General features: G+C 49.1%; 1 protein-coding gene across 1 annotated transcript in view; it reads left to right on the forward strand.

Annotated features, from left to right (window-relative positions):
- LOC101839321 (splicing factor SWAP) overlaps positions 1-16,409 on the forward strand; it is a 66,537-nt gene extending 50,128 nt beyond the window's left edge. The window contains 5 exon segments of the mRNA XM_040731081.1: positions 5,025-5,177; positions 6,177-6,302; positions 14,360-14,533; positions 15,442-15,514; positions 16,019-16,409. Of these exon segments, the coding sequence (XP_040587015.1) occupies positions 5,025-5,177; positions 6,177-6,302; positions 14,360-14,533; positions 15,442-15,514; positions 16,019-16,084 (592 nt within the window). The 3' untranslated portion in view covers positions 16,085-16,409.
- The last annotated feature ends 3,803 nt before the right edge of the window (positions 16,410-20,212 follow it).

Here is a 20,212-nt window from a genome sequence, read left to right on the forward strand (position 1 = left end):
GAACACACTAGGATGTGGGGGGGGGTAAAATGAACAATGTTTAATAGGCTGATGAACATACTGTGTGTGTGAAGGTTTAAAATGAGCAAATTCACTGGGCTGGTAAATACACTAGTGTATGTGTGTGTAGATTTAAAATGAGAAATGTTCACTAGGCTGGTGAACACACTAGGGGTGTGTATGTGATCCTGCAAATCTAAAGGAAATCTTTCAAACTTGAAGCTTATCAGCCACTACAGATTAAATGACTTATTTATACTTCTTATCTCTGCATAGTTTACTTATACTTTACTCTTCACTCGGGGTGGAAGGAAGAGTATCTCCAGTTCAAGGTCATTCTAAGCTACACTAGGGTGATAACTCAGTACAGTTTGTTGTACAGCATGAGGGCTTGGGTGAGAAAGCCAGGCCCTGAATTCTAGCACAGGGAGGCAGGTACAGGCTGGGGCTCACTGTCTCTCCAGTTTGGTCCAGTCAGCAAAATCCAGACCAGTGAGAATGTCTCATGAAATCAGGTAAATGGGCTGGGTTTGGGGTTAAAAGCCTTTACTCCCAGCACTCAGGAGGCAGAGGCAGGCGGATCTCCGAATTAGAGGCCAGCCTGGTCTACGTAACGTTCTAGGCTAATCAGGGCTAGTGAGAACAGTCTCAAAAATCAAAACACAGGCAAAAAGCCCACAGTGAATGGCTGCTGAGGAAGAGCACCAAGGTTGCCCTCTGACCTTCATATGCATACGTACATAAATAAAATAAGTTGCCAGGCAGTGGTGCACACACCTTTAATCCCAGCACTCGGGTGGCAGAGGCAGGCAGATCTCTGTGAGTTCCAGCCTGGGTACTGTACAGAGCAAGTTCCAGAGCAGCCAGGGCTATGCAGAGAAACTCTGTCTTGAAAAGAAAAAAGGAAGAAAAAAATGTTCCCCTTCCTCCCATCAAAAGTTTTAAAAAAGGAAATTGTGAATGGGTGTGATAACACATGCCTATGATCCCAGTGCTTGAAAAATCGAGGCAGGAGGATCAAGGCATTCAGGATCACCTTCAACTGCATAGCAATACTGAGACCATGAGACTGCCTTATAGATAGTGTGGGACAGTTTGTTTAATGGTTTGCAGGTTATAGAGTGAGCTTGACATATGTGTTGAGTTGTAGAAATTCATAGGCTGGCATGCTGGGGTTATTTTGTGTGAGTGAACTTTCCTGTACTGATTGCTTCTGAATGAAGTGGTACAGCAGCCCTTCCTGCCCAGTCTGTGTTGAGATGTTGTGCATAGCTTCTGCAAGTGAGTGTGAAGAAGCAGCTGTGTGGATCTGTCGCTTCATCTCAGCCTGCTGCCTCTCCCTGAAAAGCCCTCTTGATAAGAAGCCAGGTGTTGAAGAAGCGGTTTAGCATTTCTGGCAACAGAATTAGGAAACTTGAACTTCAAGGGCCTCAGAGCATACCCCTTAGTGTTAAAGGGTTAAAACTGAAGCTCAGCAGTCGCTAGTATGAGAGATTCAGGATGCCTATCCTGTCTTTAGCTCTCATCCTGCCTTGTCATCCATGGTGTCCCCTGGACTCTGATCAGGTGTCCTCACACACCTGGCATCCACTCCAGGTACTCATCTTTCTTCTGGGATGGTGTCAGCACCATCCATAGACATTGGTGTCCTGTGTTCTTGTGTGTACTGCATACATTGGTCTCCTTGTGTACATCCTAAAAGCAGTGTGCTTTCTCTGTCTTTATCCACACCAAGCTCAGGGCTGACAAGTGTCTGACTTGTCTTCACTGAGAGTGTGTTTGTCTTCATGGTGAGCCTTTGGCTCTAGTTTTGGAAGTTCAACACTTTGTACTATTGCTATGCACATGCAGAAAGCTTGCCATTTCATAATAATGAAGAGTTTACTTTTTTTTTTTAAGCTCCTAAAATTTGTGTTACAGATCCAAACAACACAGGCTGTGCCAATCCTTCAGCCTCATTCTGTCTGCCCAGGCAGTTCTCCCTGATTTCCTCTACTCCAGGGCCCAGACAAGGAAGAACAGTCCCCTCATGATTCCCAGGCCTTGTGCCGGTAGAGAGGGCTGCCCAGGCCCTTCCTGGCCACAGTCACCCACACTAACTAATCTCAGTATGTGGTAGGGTAGACCACCATAGACCTCTTCCCTATGCTCTGCCTGTCCAGCTTTTCCCCAGGTTGGGTGCTATTAACCTGGAGTGTTCACCTAACACCTGCATTGTAAGTTCTTGGCTAAAGGTAACTGTAGTCCTTAACTGTAATGGACTGGATTATCTTATATATTATCTTACCTTTTAAAATGTTTTAAAGTTTGCGATAGATTTACGTTTACATATTTTATACAAGTACATTATTTATAACACTTTATATCTTCAGTGCCTGCAGGTCCAAGGAGCAAAACCCTACTCCTTAGTGTAAGTGTCAGCTAAAAGACAAAATGAAGCTGATAGTCTTCTGACCACTATTTCTTCTCTGATGGTTGGCCACCAGTTTTATCTTAATTTGACCTTCAGTGAAAATGTTTTACTGTGTCAGCAGAGCCGGTTATTCTCAAAGCTCCCCAAACTTCTGCCTCAGTGACTGAGGTGGGGTCAAATAGACACTTTTGATTTATTTGGTTAAATAGCTCACATAATTTACAGCATTAGATAAGTCAATCTTTGGTGTTTGGTTTTACAGTTTAGAATAGGAGTGTTGGTACTGTGACCCACCTTCTAGCTGCTGTCTGTCTGTACAACACCCAGAGAACTAAAACATGGCCCCTGGAAGCCACTGTCCTCGGCTGCACAAGGACCTCACCCTCCGGTCTCCCTTTATCCTCTAAAGGCTCCTGCTCTCTGGATGGGGTTGTATTTTCCCAAGCTGAAAGCTGTGGTTATGGCAGGTGCAGTAGCCATGCTTATGGTCCCAGTACTCAGACTGAGACAGGAGAAGGAAGATGTCCAGAGCCATCCTGCTCTTCATACTAAGACCATATCTTGAAGATAAACAATACTGAGACCATATCTTATAAACACCAAATACAATGTTGCAGTTGTGACTGAAATGGGATGGCAAGCTCAGTGCTATGTGCTGTTGACATTCTAACCACAGTGCAGAAAGTGCTGCTGATACTGTCATTATTTTGTCTTTAACTATCTTTTCAGGTAGAGTAATCCATTGCCATGGTAACGCCTACAATAGGACATACTAGACTTATTTTTCAGGCCTGACACAGCCTAAATGGTCATTTTTAAATGATGACTGCTAGCTCAAAGTAAATGCTGCAGTTGTTGGTATTCTCCTGTGGTAGTATACTGCAACTGAAGTGCATTGTCTTCTCTGTATTAAGTGGTTCTGGTCCCATATAAAATGCAGGACAGTATGATGTTCATTTGCTGTGTGATGTGCTCGTAGGGTGGAAACTGCTTACTCCAAACTGTAGGTGACTTTGGATCTGCAAAGGCATGTTCTTAGCAAAATTCTTTAGTCTCATAACGACACCAGTGCCTCAGAAAGCACAGTGGGAGTCAGCATCAACCAAAAGTGTAAGACTGTCCAGAGGTGTTGCTTCTGCTCTCAGTTGTGCTGTGCCCAGCTTTCAGGCTTCTGAGGTGAAGCAGCAGGCACGAAGTTAAGTCACATGTGATGGTTTGCGTGTTCCTGAGCTAACTTCCACAGTGAAGTGTGAAGCTGCTTACCTGTTACCTCCTGGAGTCAGACCCTCAGTGGTGAGATGTTGAACTGAGTGTCTGAATGCCTTTCGGGCAGCCCAGCAGTATGAGGGATCTGTGTGATAGACATTTCTTTAAAGATAACTCCATAAATCCCTTCAAGCAGGGGAGGGTGTGCCGGCTAAGGAAGCTTTTGGGTTTTTTTGTTTGTTTGTTTGTTTTTGGGGTTTTTTGTTTGTTTGTTTGTTTGTTTTGCTAGTTTATAGCATTCAGTAAGAAAAGTGGGCATGGTGGTGCACACTTTTAATCCCAGCACTCAGGAGACAGAGGCAGGGGGAATCTCTGAGTTCAAGGCCAGCCTGGTCTACAGAGTGAGTTCCAGGACAGCTAGAGCTACAAGAGAAACCGTGTCTCAAAAAGCAAAATAAAAAAAAAAAAAAAGCAAGAAAAAGCTTATACAGGCAAAATTGAGATTTTATAAAATTGAGATTCTATTTTAGTTTCAAATTGGTGTGTCTTTACTATTTGTTTCCTAATGGTAAACTATGTAGCAAGGACATTTAATCCCTCAAACCTGTTTCTTAAAGGAAGAAGGAGGGTGATTGGAACTTCCTGTGTGGTGACTCTCCCCATATGGGTGTGGGACAGTAGTTTTATGTTGAGGTGACCTGTGACTAAGTCTGTGAATGGAATGAACTGAAGGTGACTTGACCCCAATCCTGTTCACCTTAACTCAAGCCAGTTCCCACTAGGTTAGATCCAGACCCTGGCTGCCCACAGCTGTGAGAGCCCCAGAGCAGTGAGCAGTGAGGAGCAGACAATGGCATTCAGACAAAGCATTGTGGTCATTCAGGAAGGATCACCTTTGTTGTACTCTGCCTGGAAGTTTTTAATTGAGACCAGTTGTCTTCTTTAAGAAGGCTTGTGGTGACATTGCACACTGATTTACTTTTAAGCTGGATTTCCCGGCTCTTGCACTGTCCTGGCATCAATATTAAGAGCCTGGTTAACAAAAATTAAAAGCACTAAGACTTACTTAATTAAAGTGAAACCTAAAGAATTACTGGCTGTTATTTGCTGCCCTGTTCTGAGCAGGGCTTCTTTCCCAGAAGGAACTCTACTGGGAACAGCCACTGTGCTCTGAAGAATTCATAATACCAGTAGCCACTGCAAAACCGTGTTGTACTTCAACGTTCTGAATCTGCAGGCATTACAAACTAACATATTTTTCCTAATTGTTGAGTTTATTGTAGAATTCTATGCTAAGCATCCATAGGTGCTAAAGCTTTGAGTGAGCGGAGCTTTCTCACGGCTCTGGTAGCACCCAGCCCGGCACATTTCATTCTGAATGTGAAGTATGTGCCTCCGACCGCAGGCCCTCAGCCTCCCCAGGGATCTTGAGTGTGGAGCCTTGTCCCAGCAGCTCGGCAGTGGCGGCAGCACAGCAGGAGAGTTATCAGGCAGCCTCGGCCTCGAGCAGCTTTGACTCCTGGAGCTCTTTTGAGGGGAAACCTGGTAAACCGTCAAGGTGTCTGACTGCCCCCACCTCTGTAGTCTGTGTAGCCTAGGGAAGGTCTGGGGAGGCACACCACCTAGACCAGCCCTGCTGGAGAGAGGCCCCTTGTGGGCTCATGGGGCCAGGGTGTGACCAGAACTTGATTCCTGAACAACTGTGTGTTGTTTCTATTGGGAGGGAGGAATTCATTGTGCTTAGAGTGATGCAATGAAGAACTTTTTCAAATGGTGGAATCAAACTGCTCTCTTTATATTGTTTTTGACTGGGTTGCCATGGAAACAGAACAAAGAGAGGAGTTTGGGTTTTGTAGGTTCCCCCCTCTAAATTTCTGCTTACTGGAGATTTTCCTAAAATAGCAAATGGACAGAGAACTAAAATAAAAGTCTCAAGCCTTCATTGAGGAACCCTCTGTTAAGGACCCCTACACCCACAAAGGGTAAGAGGGGCCTGAGGGTCTCTCCTGTCATGTGTGGAGTATATCCCGGCATGAATCAAACAAAGAATAAGTATTAATAGATGGTTTGTGTCCATGAAGCCTCCCATAAACTTAAAGTAGTCAGTCTGTCATGAGGGCATCATGTTCTGAGCAGGTGCAGGGTTTAGGCTTCATGCCAGTGGGCCTGCAGGGTGGTCCTGTTGCCTCCTGCCACATGGCGGGAGATGAGTGACAGGAGGAATGTCAAGGTGCAGCCCATAGTCCTTGGCCTCTCAACCTTTAGTTTCTCCCTTTGCCGGAACCTCAGCGCCTTTCCCTGTCAAGGAGCAGCTTGAGTGAGCTGACAGCTTCAGGCCTCGAGTGAGCGAGCGCAAGGCAAGAGCAGGGAAGAGCAAGCGTGGCCTCCTGGGGATCTGGCCTTGCTGTCGCACAGGCAGGGGTGGGGTCAGTAGGGCAGGGCCCATCTGAGCAGCCTGCATCTCACACAGGGCTTCTCTGGCCTCATGCTAGGGAGGTGCATACCACAGAGACCAGCCCTCAGACAAGAGCTAAAGTCCCCCTTGTTCTCTATCTAGGTCACGTTCTCGGTCCCCAAGAAGAAGAGCACACTCTCCTGAGAGACGACGGGAAGACAGGAGTGTCCCTACTGCCTACCGGATGAGCAGCAGCCCTGGAGTCAGCAGGAAGCGGACCCGTTCCAGGTAGGCTACCATGTCTTACAGGGGGAAAAAAACTGTCGAAATCTTGGTGTCACCTGTGTGAAACAGTTGCAGGGAACTTATGTAGCAATGTCTCCTCTGGGAGCCCAGGCTCACCAAGTAGAGGGTACTGTCTCTTGGGGCAGTCAGTGGGTCACCAAGAGCATGTGGGGATCCAGGGCAAAGTTGGTGTCCATGCTTTTGGAGCCCTCCCATGGCTTTCTTTGCTCTGGAACATATTTTTCATTAACACTAGCCCAGGGACCTTGCTGGATCTGCCCTGGTTTCCCTACCTGTGTTTAAGGAACAGAGGGGTCAATACTGAAAATACAAACACCTTGTCTCAATGTCCTGCTTTGTCTCCAGTAATGGCCACTGGAGACTGGCTGGTATACAATGGTGAAGCAGGACAAGGAGGAGGTCAGCTAACATGACTAGAGCAGAAGTCCAAGCCCAGAGAGCCAGGGGTACATTTTAACCCTGTAAGCCACAGGTTCCTGGTGAGAACCCCAGGCTACCCTGGCTTCCCCTATCATACTCGGGGCCCTAGTACTTTCTCTGGCTTGTCTCTAAGTTTGGAAACCTGTCTATACTCTGTGGTGCCACTCTGTTCCTGTGTTAATCAACTTTCCATCTCTATAGCTCAGTGCCTGAGATAATCAACTTACAGAGAATGAGAGTTTGTTTTGATTAATCTTGTTGCTTTGGGCCTGTGCTGGGGCAGTGAATTGTGGTGGGAGCACATGTTAGGACCAAACCGTTTGCCTCTTGATCAGGCATCAAAAAGGAAGGGCTGGGACCTGTTATCCTCTTCAGGGCCATGTCCCCAGGGACCTACTAACCTTCCACTAGGTCCCTCTTGATAGTCCCAGTCCCTCCTCCTTGCAGCACCGCTCTGGGGACCAAGTGTTTTGTGTATAGTCCTTTGGGAGATGCTGGAAATGCAGATGATGGCTGCAGTGGGTGTAGCCACTACGTGAGAACTATGTTCCCTGCATGGGAGGTGTTCTGGAGCACCCTCCTCTGGTCCTAACATCTACTGTCTCCTGGTGGATTTCTTTAGTTCCCACGTGGACAGGAGTCATCTCTATCTGTCACGGGACAAAACAGCCAGAAAGACTAGAATATTTGAGGGGCAGACCCTGGATTACAGGTGAACAGTACACATCTGGGGCCCAGCTGTAGTTGCCCACAATGCTAACCATATGGCATGAGCAGTGGTCACAGAACCCCCTCTGGAGGGAGCCTAAGGGGGAGCAACACAAAGCGGCCTGTTAGCTGGTCGTAGGATGGCTGTTGATTGGAAAAAGGAGATCCTTTTATTTAACCTGAAAAGCCAGCAGACAAACTGGGAGGCGGATGGGTGTTGGCAAAGGTTTCCAATACAAGTTCACATTTATAAATTACACTCCAGCCTTCATAATCCTACCAGCTATTGCAGAACATAGAATTCATTCCTTAAGCAAGTGGTTTAACATTTGAAGTTCATCATCACCTTTGGTATATGTAAAGGGCATGGTCTAAAATTAATTCTTACAGCAAAAGATCTCTCTCAACAGAAAAATTCTTGCTTTGCCCTCAAATTACCCTTTACATTCAAAGGGAGATGATGGGAGATGGTGGTGGATGGGCCGGTGTCCAAAGTGCTAGGGCAGCTATCCCCATCTTAGGCATCAGGACTTAAGAAGCCCCTGGCCCTTCTGCTGGAGCACTGTCATCCTGAAAAGACAGGAAGAGGCTCTCAGCTGAGCACTGCTCCAGGAGCAGCCACTGAAGGATGTGCAGCTGCTAGCCACCATGTTCTTCCCTGCAGACCTGGAGCTGGTCCACTTCCATCCAGCTCCTTCAGTCCCGTATCCACTCCCTCCACCCTTCCATCTCAGCATATGGGTGGGGTCTGCTTTAAGTGGCCTGTGGCTGATTCACTGACACCCTGATACATCAACCTGTTGGAGGGGCATGCTGCTGCTCTGATAGAGCAATCTGAAGCAGTTTCCTACAGACTGATTACTACCCTCTAACTCGGGTGGGTTTTGTTAGTTTGTTTTATTTTTCAAGACAGGGTTTCTCTGTGTAGCTCTGGCTGTTGTGGAACTCACTCTGTAGACCAAGCTGGCCTCTAACTCACAGAGATCTGCTTGCCTCTTCTTCCCAAGTACTCGAATCAAAGATATGTGCTCTCACTAGGGGTTTTAACATGGTCCTAAGAGCACCCATACACACTTGGTCAGCAGCTTACTTAACTGTAGGTCTACTTCTCTCTGTCTGCATCCACTGCCCTTCCCACATGAGTTAGAGTCCAGACCAGCAGTGCTGCGGAAGGCCACAGGCAGGACCATGGTACTCATCCGTGGAAGGAATTCCAAGCACTCTGAATGAAGAATGCATTCTTAGTGATGCCACACCTGGTCCCTCAGCTAAAGTTGCCTCTGCCTCTCTGAACAAGCAGGTCACCTTCTAGGGGACCCTGGGCAGACATATGGACTCTGTTCCCAGCAGTTTTCTGCCATGGTAGTTGGTGGCAGCAAGAATGGCTATTTTCTGGTCCTGTCTCTTCTTCTGTCATTAGCTGACCCCTCCCTTGTTTAGCGCTACTTTGGGTGTTGTTGACTATACACTTTCCCATTGCCTTATCCTGTCTGATTGTGATAGACTCCAGGAACCTCCAAGTGGGTTGTCACATTGTTAAAATGACTCTGATCTTAGTGTTCTTCAGACACTAGCCAGTTTCTCTGTGCAGATGTCCAGACTCTGCTGCCTTGCCTGCCCCAGCTCTGGGGTTCATCCTTTCTCTATGTTACACTGCTTTCTTTCCATATCATTTGCATTATTTGTACGTAAGAGTGTTTTCACACACGTATGTATGTCTGTGCATCACGTGTGCTTGGCTGGTGCCTGTGGAAGCCAGATTTGTAACAGATGGTTGTGAGCTGCCATATGAATGCTAGGATTGGAACCCAGGTTCTCTGGAAAAGCAGACAGTGCTCTCAACCACAGACCCATCACTCCAGCCCACCCTGCTTCCTTTAAGTGAAGGTTTGGTGTAACATGTAGTCTTCCCGCCAGCCACCTGGGCTCTGCTGCCACAGTTTCAGCCCCCAAATAACACGTAAGATACTATATTAATTATAAAGCTGTATGATTTCTTATCGGCTAGCTCTGACTTAATATTTAACCCATAATTGCTAATCTGAGTATTTCCATGTCTCTTACCGGAGAAAGGTTCAGACCTCTTAATTCTACCACATTCTACATTGTGACTTTGTGCCTCTTTCCCAGAATCTTCCTTGACTCCTCGTCCAACCTACCTTCCTTCCCTATTGGCCAACAGTGCTTTATTCAACAACCAATAAGATAAGCACATACACAGAAAGACCCCCCCCATCAGTTTGGAGATTAGTATCTAAGCCTGTTGCATATTTAAAGTAAAATCTGGTAGACAGGACATGACAGTGCACACCTGTGGCCCAGCCATTCAGCACTCAGGAGGTAGAGAAAGAAGGACCAAGAGTTCAGGACTATCCTCAGCTACCTAAGTTCATGAGATACTGTCTCAAAAAGAGCACAATAAAATTGGCAAAGCTGAACACAAACAGCAGCATCCACACATGGCATGTGCGTGCATGGTGTATCATGTTTCAGTAGAGCATACAAGATGGCACTATAGTCAGCAGGATGTCCTGGGTACTTTACTGCAGGAAGAAAGGAGTCAGTAGCAATGGCTTCCTACCATTGCTTTCCCTGTGCAGAGCACTGCGTCTGGCATAGCACTGAAGTTAATGACTGAAAGGCTTTCTGTGTGTAGTGTTACTCCTTCAAGGTGAGCTTGGAAAACGAGAAGTTGTGTGTTATAGTCCCCTCAACAACCAGGAAAAACATAGCTGAAAAGCATAAAGGGTGGGGCTACCATGATGGCTCAGTGGGTAAAGGTGCCTGCCATCAAGGCTCACATCCTGGATCTTATCTCCGAATGGCAGAAAACAGAACTAACGTCCGTAATTTGTCCTCCGACCTCACACAAAATAAGATACATATATATGAGAGGAAGCTAGGGGTCAGACACCTCTAATCCCAGCACTTAGGAGGCAGAGGCAACCTGGTCTACATAGTTACAGGACAGCCAGAGCTACATAATGAGACCCTATCTTGAAAAAAAACCAGCAAAAAAAATTTTTAAGTAAATGAATAAAAGCTGAGAGGACATAAAACAAAAACCTTTCATTCAAAAGAAAACAGAAACTCAGGAAGGAAAGGAAAACAGATGAGGCTGTGAGAAGGTGAATGATTAAAAATTTGTGTGGAAAATTATGTCAGACAGATCTTAGACCTTTTTATAAAGTGGGTTTTGGGTACTTGGGGGTTTGGGCAGTGCCAGGGTTGAACCCAAGGCCTCTCACATGGATCAGTGGGGTCATCTCTACATGGCTAGTTTGAAGGCAGCCTGAACTGTGTGACTTTTTTTGGCGGGGGGGGGGAGCTGTGTGGGACTTTTGGAGAAAGAGAGGGTGGGGGGGGAGAGAGAGAGACTGAGACAGAGACAGAGACAGACCTGACTGAGGCAGGTGTTTTGTCATCAGGATGTGTTGTGCAAACTGTGCACAGAATGGACCCTTAGCACTTGAGTGGGGGCAGACAGTCAAGTGCAGTGCCGCAGACAGGCAGACGGCTGAGACACGGCCAGGGTCCTCCAAGGGCACACTGCTTTTAAGATGGGTGCACAACACTGACCAGGACAGTCTGTTCTCTGTCATAGCATGTCCCCTTACCACAGCACAGTGTGCGAAAGACCTGTGACAGTATGGAAAGCCACAGGTGGGTTTGCAACACGCTTCGATGTCCTCCTGCTGAGAGAAGCCCTGGGAAAGAGGCCTACTTGGAAGAGAGTGACATGAAAGTATGGCCTTTCCCCTTTGCAGGGAACCAGCTAGGAAGGAAGTTGGTCTCTGTAATGTTTGCATGAAGCTACACGAGAGCAGAGTTTAGAAACATGATCCTGTCTATCTTAATCTGGGGAAAGAACAAACTATAGGCAACGCAGAAGCAAGAAAATTATTAAAGTGAGACAAGATATTTGTAAAACAAAAAAACAGCCGCATAAGAAAGGAGCAGAACCAAAGATTGTGAAAAATGGTCAAAGAATTGGCATTCTGTGGTTAAATTAATCAGGCAGGAAAGGCCTGCAGATGTATAATGGATAATAAGGAAATTCTGTCTCTCAGAGATGGGCAGAGTCCCAGACTGACACAGGAGAAAGACAATGTTTGATCTGTTCCTCATCTGTTTGGGAAAATCCAATTTTGGAATTGGAACTTACAGTCTTAGTCCCTGGCTCCCAGCTCCAAGCCAGTTTTCCCTGTGAACCCCCATGCAGGAATGACGGGGTAACTTCTCAGGAACCTCAGCAAGGAGAGGGCGGCCACTCTCCTCCAAGACCTCATGACTAATCACTAGGCCATCAAGGACTGTGCGCATTCCTGTTCACAACTAGAGCTCTGAGAAACAGAGCTTCTCCTGAACACTAGCCAACTGTCCTGCCCACACCTCCTCTCTCTGCAATCTATAGATCCAGCCCAACTCCAACGTACATCCTAAGAATTTGGGGGGACTGGCTGACAAACCAAAACAATGCCAGTTAAAGAACTAAGGTGGAGGACTACGACCTGGTGGTAGCCAGATCCCAGTAGAAGCCGCAGTCAAGCTTCATTGGAAAACTGAATGGACCACAATATCCTTAAAGCCTGCCCTGTGAGTGCTTAGACCACAGCACTCAAGTGCTTTGGCAGGGGTCCTCCAGCAGAGTGTGCTCAACCCACGGGACACTGGGATGAGGGAGACAGACTGCTGCAGGGTTAGCTCGTTTTAGATCAGTGTCTAAATGTAAAGGCCAGAACCAGAACAGAGTGTGTGCCTGAGACTCCTTAGGATGCAAAGAGAAATACCCTACTGGGCTGGGGAGACAGCTCTGTCAGTAAAGTACCTGCCACACGAACAGTGGGACCTGAGTTCCATCCACTGAAGCCTCACAGAAAAACAGGCATGCGATACGTGCTCGTAATATCAGTACCAGGGAGACAGGCAGGCAGGCCCCTTGAACTCAGCAGGCAGAGTTCTGAGTTTGAGGCGGGCCAGGGTTACACAGTGAGAGACCTTGTCTCCAAAACTAAAATGGATAGCAGCTGAAGAACCAGGTCTTCGTTGTCGTCCCACATGTGTGTACGTGCACACCCACAAGGACACAGAAGACACTTCCAATGCCAGGAAAGCTTGACAGTCAAGTCTGCTTCTAGGGGCAACAGACACCACAGTGCCTGTCTCTGAAGCCCCTGTCAGCAGTGGAGGCCACCGACTTCACAGAGAAACACATTAGCAGGGTGCACTCAGAAGGGTGCTGGGCAGGGGCAGTCAATGAGGGAGCACAGCAAGTCTCTTGCTTCTTGCACACTGGCCAGGCCTGAGGCTGCCTCCCAGAAACGGCTTCGTTTCTTACAAAGTTACAGGTGCGCCCACCGGACTTACAGCCGCTATTCTCCCCAGAGTGCACTGGGGACATTTGGCCACAGACGCAAGGAAAACATTGCTGCTTTTAGTATAAGAACATGTAGGGACACACCCAGGCTTAAAGGTGACTTAGAAGCACTGCTGAGCCCCCCACACAGTAGTGTGGGGCGTGGTTCCTACAGTGCTAAGTGTGGAGCAGGACATATGCTGAGAAGTACCCTGAGGGACTGTTCCAGAACAACAGGCCACAGTGAAGCTTCTGTCACTCAGCAGCAGCACGGAGAGCCTAGACACAAAGTGACCTCAGCAACTTCAGAGGTGAGCAAACTGCTTTGCTCCAACAGAAGCCTGAGGTCAGACAGTGAAGACTGAAGCAGGCCTGGTGAGATGGCTCAGCGAGTAAAAGCGCTTTACCACACAAGCCTAGCAGCCGGGGGGATCCCCAAGAAGCAGGAGAAGGTGGAATAAGAACCATTCAGAGTCATCCTCCCACCTCATACCTGTCCTGGAGGACACAGGACTGGCCAGGTTGGGAAGGGCCTTTGTATGTCTGAAAACCAAATGCCGTAGAGATAGGTCCCTGCTGACTGCAAGAGAGAACGGCAACACTTTGAAAGGTAGAGCCTAGGAGGGAGGGAAAAGCTCTAGGAGCCAATGATAGACCTGCAGAGCCTCTCAGGACACACTAAGTGGAGGTGGAGTGCGGGCTGCCAGCGGCCCCGTCCTGTGTGCCGGGAGTGGATCTCAGGAGATACTGCATTTACCAAGTATGTAAAGAATCCTCGCAGTCTCCCCCGTGTGTTTGTGGGTGTGCCCACATCTGTACATGGTAGAAACAGTGAGGCAATGCCAGAGCCTTTGCAAGGAGTGGGACGCGGCCTGGTGGGCTTGGCTGCCCTGTCCTGTGGTGGGAGCAGGGTCAGAGCTATGCTGGCACTGTGCAGTTAGACATGCGCAGAGTAGGCCCAGGCTGCCTCCTCCTGAGCTATCAGATGAAGCAGGTGTGTGCAGGATTTGACAGATAATTTCCTATCTTTTGGCGTGGATAAGAAAGCAATATAGACTTTCCTACAGGCTGCCCTTGGTAGTTATCTTGGTATTTTCAATGCAAATAGAGTGCTCATTGTTCATTAAATGCCAGACATCTCCCCAGGACTAAGCTTCCACTATGGAAAGGCTGACTTCTGGATAGTTTTAGTACCCCGTGGATATACAGGCTCAATTGACTGAAGGATTACAGCTGTCTGAGGTGTGCACATGAGGCTGGAACTGTACTCAGCTGGCAGAGTGCTTGCCTAGCATGCCATACCCTGGATTCAGTTTGCCAGTACCACACACACCGGTTCTGGTGGTGCATCCTGTAATCCCAGAACTTGGGAGGTGGAGGAAGGAGATCGGGAATTTAAGGTCATCCTCAGCTACAGAGCAAATTCAAAGCCAGCCTATAATATATGTCTCAAAAAGAACAAAAGCGGCCACGTGGGGAGGCCCTTGAAACAGACAAGTTCAGACTGCCTTCCTGTCGCGCTGCCTATGCCCTGACGAGAGCACTTCCCTTTCAGAAGTCCCCATGAGAAGAAGAAGAAGCGGAGATCACGGTCTCGCACTAAGGCCAAGACCCGGTCCCAGTCAACATCCCCGAGCAAGCAGGCGGCACAGCGTCCCTCAGCCCACTCGGCCCACTCAGCCAGCATCTCTCCTGTGGAGAGCCGAGGTTCTTCCCAGGAACGCTCCAGGTAACCGTGACCTCCGGGCAGCTCTCAGTGGGAAAGATCGAGGGCAGGCAAGTGAGGCCTGGGTAGCACTTGCTGTGAACACCTCAGACAGGAACCCATGGGAGCACCTCCTCCCAACCCACGCCTTCCCAGGCTTTCAGATTCCTTCCATGGGTAAAAGAGCTCCTGAGGTTCCGTGCAGGACTTACTGGGTCTCGGTGACAGACGGTCTCAGGAGGCTGTCTATCCTTGCTGGAATTGCATCTACCTAACAATCAGGCCTTGAAGTCTGGGGAATCTTGAGTCCAGGGCTGGCCATGTGAGGATAAAGTCTGCGTCCTTGGTAGAGCTTTTGTAAGTGTGAACAGGGCATACTCAGTTCAGACATGTTCATGGCCACTCCGTGAAGAACACAGCTCACCTAAAGGTTCCACATCTGAAGGCTGCCATCCCGGAGTGAGTATAGGAAGCCCGACCACTAGGACATGGGGTGTCTGCATCCGCAGAAGCTTTTCGTGTGAACCAAGGGTCACTTGGGCTGTGGTTCTGCTCCTCCTGGCCTTCCTGATAGGTGCCTCCCTCATTAGCCTCTCTTCCCAAGCATTTGTGCAGTGTTGATGTTAAACGGGAGTTGGGTTCATCTTGTGAGGTGGGCGTGAAAACACATGTTCCTGGGATGGGTGAAGGCTTGGATAAGTGCTCATAGCACAGCATGGGGACCTGCAGTTGCAGCAGGCTGAGGTGGAGATGGGAGGATCCAGCGCCGTTCAGTCCGGGGGAGACACCCAGTGTCAACCTCTGCCCCACGTGCACACACAATGTGTTTCTAAGCTTGTTGCTATTTTACTGTAGTTTTAGAGAATAGGGTGTGGGAACTAGCCTTCAGATTCGTGAGTGTTTCTGAGCCTACGCTCTTTCCTATGCTCTAGGGGGGTTTCTCAGGAAAAAGATGGCCAGATCTCCTCAGCGATCGTCTCCTCTGTGCAGAGCAAAATAACTCAGGTAAGACGGGAGTGCACCTCTCCTTTTCATCTTTTATTACGGGGCTCCATTTTTGTTTTCTCTTTGGCTAATTTTCCTTCTTGCCCCTTGTTTCACCAACACTGACTCAGGTCAGAATCTTGGGCTGGTCACCTATTGACTCAGTGGTTTGGGTCCTGCTGCAGCCAAGCGCTAGGTCAGGGAAGGGGGAGGAATCACTTCCTGGGGGAGCCTCATCTTCCACAGGAAGTTCATGTCCTCTTTCTGGGGTTGCCATGCGGTGGGGCCTGAGTCTTCCGCAGGTGACTGACACGTCTTGGGCCCTGCTTGTACTCCCGGGCCACGTGGGGTCACAGCTGTGGGAGGTTTGTGACAAGACAGAGAGGTGACTTCGGTTCCTGTGCAAGATGTAATGGGTTTAAACAACTGGGCTGTTTGCGAGCTCTGCCTCCTGTCCTCGCCATGGCCTCCTCACAAATCTGGTTAGCAGGAGGCTAACTTGTCCCTCCATGTCTCCCCACACAGGATCTCATGGCCAAAGTAAGAGCAATGCTCGCAGCTTCAAAAAACCTGCAAACCAGCGCATCCTGAGGTGGCAGCCACGGAGCCAGCCCCAAGCAGAGTATCGGGCAGGCGCAGCTGTGGCCTGGCTGTGGTCACAGGTGCTGGACTTTGGCTCAAAGCATCCCCACCCCAGCCACAACCTGAGCTGCAAGCTCTGCGTCCACCTCCGCACGGCCCTCCAGGTTCTCCAGCCCGACTCCCTGGGTCAGTCGGTGGCTTTTGTAAATTTTTAGTGACATTTTCAGTTTCAGATTTTTGACCAGCAGTCTCTTACCTGTATATTTGTAAATATATCATGTTTCTGTGAAAATGTATTATCAAATAAAACAAGAGGAAACACCTTTTCTAGCTAGCAGCTGGGGGCAGCTCCTGCTTTTGGTGTGTCTGCCATTTAATGTGTGTCAGCATGTGGGGAAAACAGGACTTCTCTCCAATGGTGGCTTCTCTCTATTTGTGGAAAGGGAAGTCTCCCCTGTGGGACTCTGCCAGGCCAGTCAGTCACAAGGTGGTCCTGACATTCTGGCTCTCAGCTGCCCTGTGAAGATGCAGTTTTCAGATCCCTCCCACCCATTGCTCTCACAGAACTCATGTGTAAAGCACACAGGGTTCCGACATCAGAAATGAAGACCTGGCCCTGCTTCCATCCTGACACTCCATATGCTCAGGACTGTTCTATGCTGGCTGGATTCCCTTTCAGGTTCTGCCATGTGCCTGGCCAGACATGGGCTCCCATCAGGACACTTAGACCCCCCCCCAGAAGCTGGTGTGGGTAGGACAGGTGACGCAGTTGGTGGCTAGAAAATGGGTGTCCATGAGACATGGCCCCCAAGATGACCCAGCAAGCACTGTTGAGCAGATAGGACTGCCACCTGCCTTCGAGGCACCTGCTGGGCTCCTCCATTCCGTATCTGTGCCAGATATGCCCCGTCGTCTTCACCAGGCTGGTGGTGGCCAGCTCTGTGTGTCCCTCATGTATGTCAGGTCATCAGGGCCCTGCGTCACCATCCCCAGTGGCTTCAGCTACACCTTAGAGGACTGTGTAACACTGAGCATGCCTAATCTGTCTCTGGTTCCCACTGGGCCACTCCTCCCTGTCCTCAACACAGACATCAGGGGACATCGCACACCTCACCTGCCTGCTGGGACCTCGGAGTACTGGGTTAGTCAGGAAGGTGGAGGTGCTGGCTGAGAGTGGCAGACACTACTGCCCTTGTGTGCCTAGACTCTTACCCTGAATCGGATGGACATAAGGGGTTGGTTTGTTGGGGTTTGCTTGTTGGGAGTTGACAGGGTCTCACCAAAGACAAGCTGACTTTGAACTTTTTAACTTTTTAAAGGATTTTATATGTGTGCAGAATTTTTTTTTAAGTATTTTCTTGGGTGTTTGGCCTCAAACTTACTATGTAGTCAAGGATGACTTTGAACTCCCCGCTCCTCCTGCTTCCACGTCCCAAGTGACCAGGTGTGCACCACCTTGCCAAGCCGAAAGGGGCTCCTTTTAATTTCTTACTTTTTAGTGATCAATAAAATGACATGGCCAGCCTGGTCTATGTAATTCCAGACCAGCCAGGGCTGCATGGTAAGAACCTGTCTCAAAAAACAAGGGGGGGGGGGGGCAGTCCCGGACACGACACATGGCTGAGAGATGTGACTGAGAGATGTTTCAGAGATTAAGCACCCTGGGTGTTCTTCCAGCTGTCTCTAATTCCAGTCCTAGATTTTCTGGCCTCCACAGGTAGCAGGCACGCACATGGCACGTATACACATATGCAGACCATAAACTGCTTAGTGGCTGTTTACTGCTGAGCCGTGCTCTGCATTCTGTGTTGCGGTCTGGTGCTGTCTCAGTGAGGCAGGGCTGCTGCTCAGTGCCAATCTGTGGTTGGCCATGTCTGGTTCCTTGGTGTTCCAGTGCAGTCCCCTATGCTGCTGTGCCCTTTCCCACTGTGGAAGTCCTGGGCTTGTAAGCCAGGATTAATAGTGTCAGTGGGGAAGGGGTCATCTGGGAGCCCACATGAATCTCATCTCTGATGTGCCTGTTCTGCCGTAGGAGGCCACCAATGGGTGGTGATAACTAGTGCTCTTTAGGAATTCTGTGTGAGATTCTGTCTGCTCATGACTGAATGAGGATCTTTATATCTTGGTCTTGAAATGTCCAAGAACCCTAGGGTGATGCCTAGGTTCAAGAGCTCAGCACTAGGGAACTTGTGGCTGATTTGTAGAACTTCCAAGAGCAAGACCCCAAGTGGCCTCCTCTAAACAAACCTCAAGCTAGGCAAAGCCTTGAGGACAAAGCTGTCCCCTGCCCACACCTTTTGACCTTGTCTGTAGGGATCTGATCCAGGCGCTCATGACTGTAGGCAGCTGACTGACCCTGTAGTAAAGCCACCTCCCCAGGAGAGTACACATATTGGCCCAGCAGCTGGTAATACCTGCCCTTTTCAGTTGTTCAGGACTCAGGCTCTGGGAACAGCTTTCTGTGGGAGCAGCAAGCATCACCATGTGTCCAGTGGGGGCATTCAACCTCAAGAAATGAGGTGTTACCCAAGGAAGTGCAAGGAGGCTAGGTACAGACACCCAGGGCTCATTGCACCCCATAATATGAGGCCTGGTAATTACACACATGCCCAGGCTCTAGGCAGGATCAGAGGGCTGTGTCTCCAGCTCCCCCATCTCCATTGAGGTTTCAGTGGTCTTAGACTGCAAAGGTCCCCTGAAAGACACCTTGCACCATCTCACTCCAGCAGCCTGAAAAGGCGCTGGAATTGCAGGCTCATACGCATCTCACGCGGCAGAATGGAAGGAAGCCTGTGTCCTGCCCAGGACAGATCACATGGTGATGAGTCCAGATGATGCCCTCAGCCACCTGGAAATGACCCCAGGTTCTCTTCTAGGTACTCAAAAATACATGTGAAAACAAACACATGGAATAGCTGCTAAACTGTAGGCCACACAACCCCTGAAGCTTCTGAGGACACCTCCATCATCTGGATGCAAATCTCCAGCTCCCAGAACACACCACCTGGCAGCCGAGGGCTCGCTTGTGTGTTTAGAGGAGGCCTCACTGTACTGGCCATGGTCTCTGCTCGGTTTTAATGGCACTAGCTGGGCACATTCTTCCCACAAAGGTGCCTTAAGGGATAGGCGAAAAACACAGCAGCCTGGATCTGTGCACATCTCAGAGAGAGCAATGGGGGGCCAGTGTCCAGTAAAGTCCATTGGCCGTCAAAGCATTCGGGAGCGATGCAGAGCAATGGGCAGGTCTCGGGACTGAAGGGAGGGCAGAGGTGCATAGGGAAGAAAGCAGTGTGATGGGGAAAGGGGTAAAGAGAACCAGCTCTGAGCCCTCCACAGCATTGACATTAACAGACTGGAGCCCTTGTCCATTTCCTAAGGATTGGGACTCCTTGGAGAACTGGCTAGTACCAGGACTGAGCAGGAAGGGCCAGGCTCACAAGTGCCCAAAGTGACTGACATCTTGGGGGGGGGAGCTTACCAAAGGAGCCAACTGAAGAGCCCTCCCAACAGAGCAACATAATTAATATCGCATTAGGTTCCAGCATGAGTCAATATCCATGAATTCATGCTGGTGGCCATAAAACACAGCCAGGTAAATGGGGAAGAGACAAATGAGCGCACTCCTCCTTCAGACACCTGCTGTCCTCAGGTCAGCTCACAAGCCAGAGGGCAGATGGCCCTCAAGCCCACTCGCATATCACACAACAGCAGTGTGTGCTGGGCCATTTGTCACCATGCGAACATTACTGAGCACGTTTAAGACAGCTACAACACTGCACACACACACACACACACACACACACACACACACACACACACAGGCAATGCCTCCCCTTCCTCACAGGGAGTATGCAGCAACTCCTTCCCAAGAAATGGACCCATGTGAAGAACATCACAGAAAAGACACCCTGACCATGTGCTCAAGGCCACCACCCTCCAAGGTAAGTCACATTTTTTTTTCTTCTTTCTGAGACAGGGTCTCCCTGTGTAGCCCTGACTGTCTTGGAACTCACTCTGTAGACCAGGCTGGCCTTGAACTCAGACATCCACCTACCTCTGCCTCCCAAATGCCAGGATTAAAGGCAGCAGCAGCAGCCGCCACCACCACCACCACCCTGCTAAGTCACAGATTCTTGC

Source organism: Mesocricetus auratus, unplaced genomic scaffold, assembly GCF_017639785.1.
Source record: "Mesocricetus auratus isolate SY011 unplaced genomic scaffold, BCM_Maur_2.0 Super-Scaffold_100025, whole genome shotgun sequence".
Classification (NCBI taxonomy): Eukaryota; Metazoa; Chordata; class Mammalia; order Rodentia; family Cricetidae; genus Mesocricetus; species Mesocricetus auratus.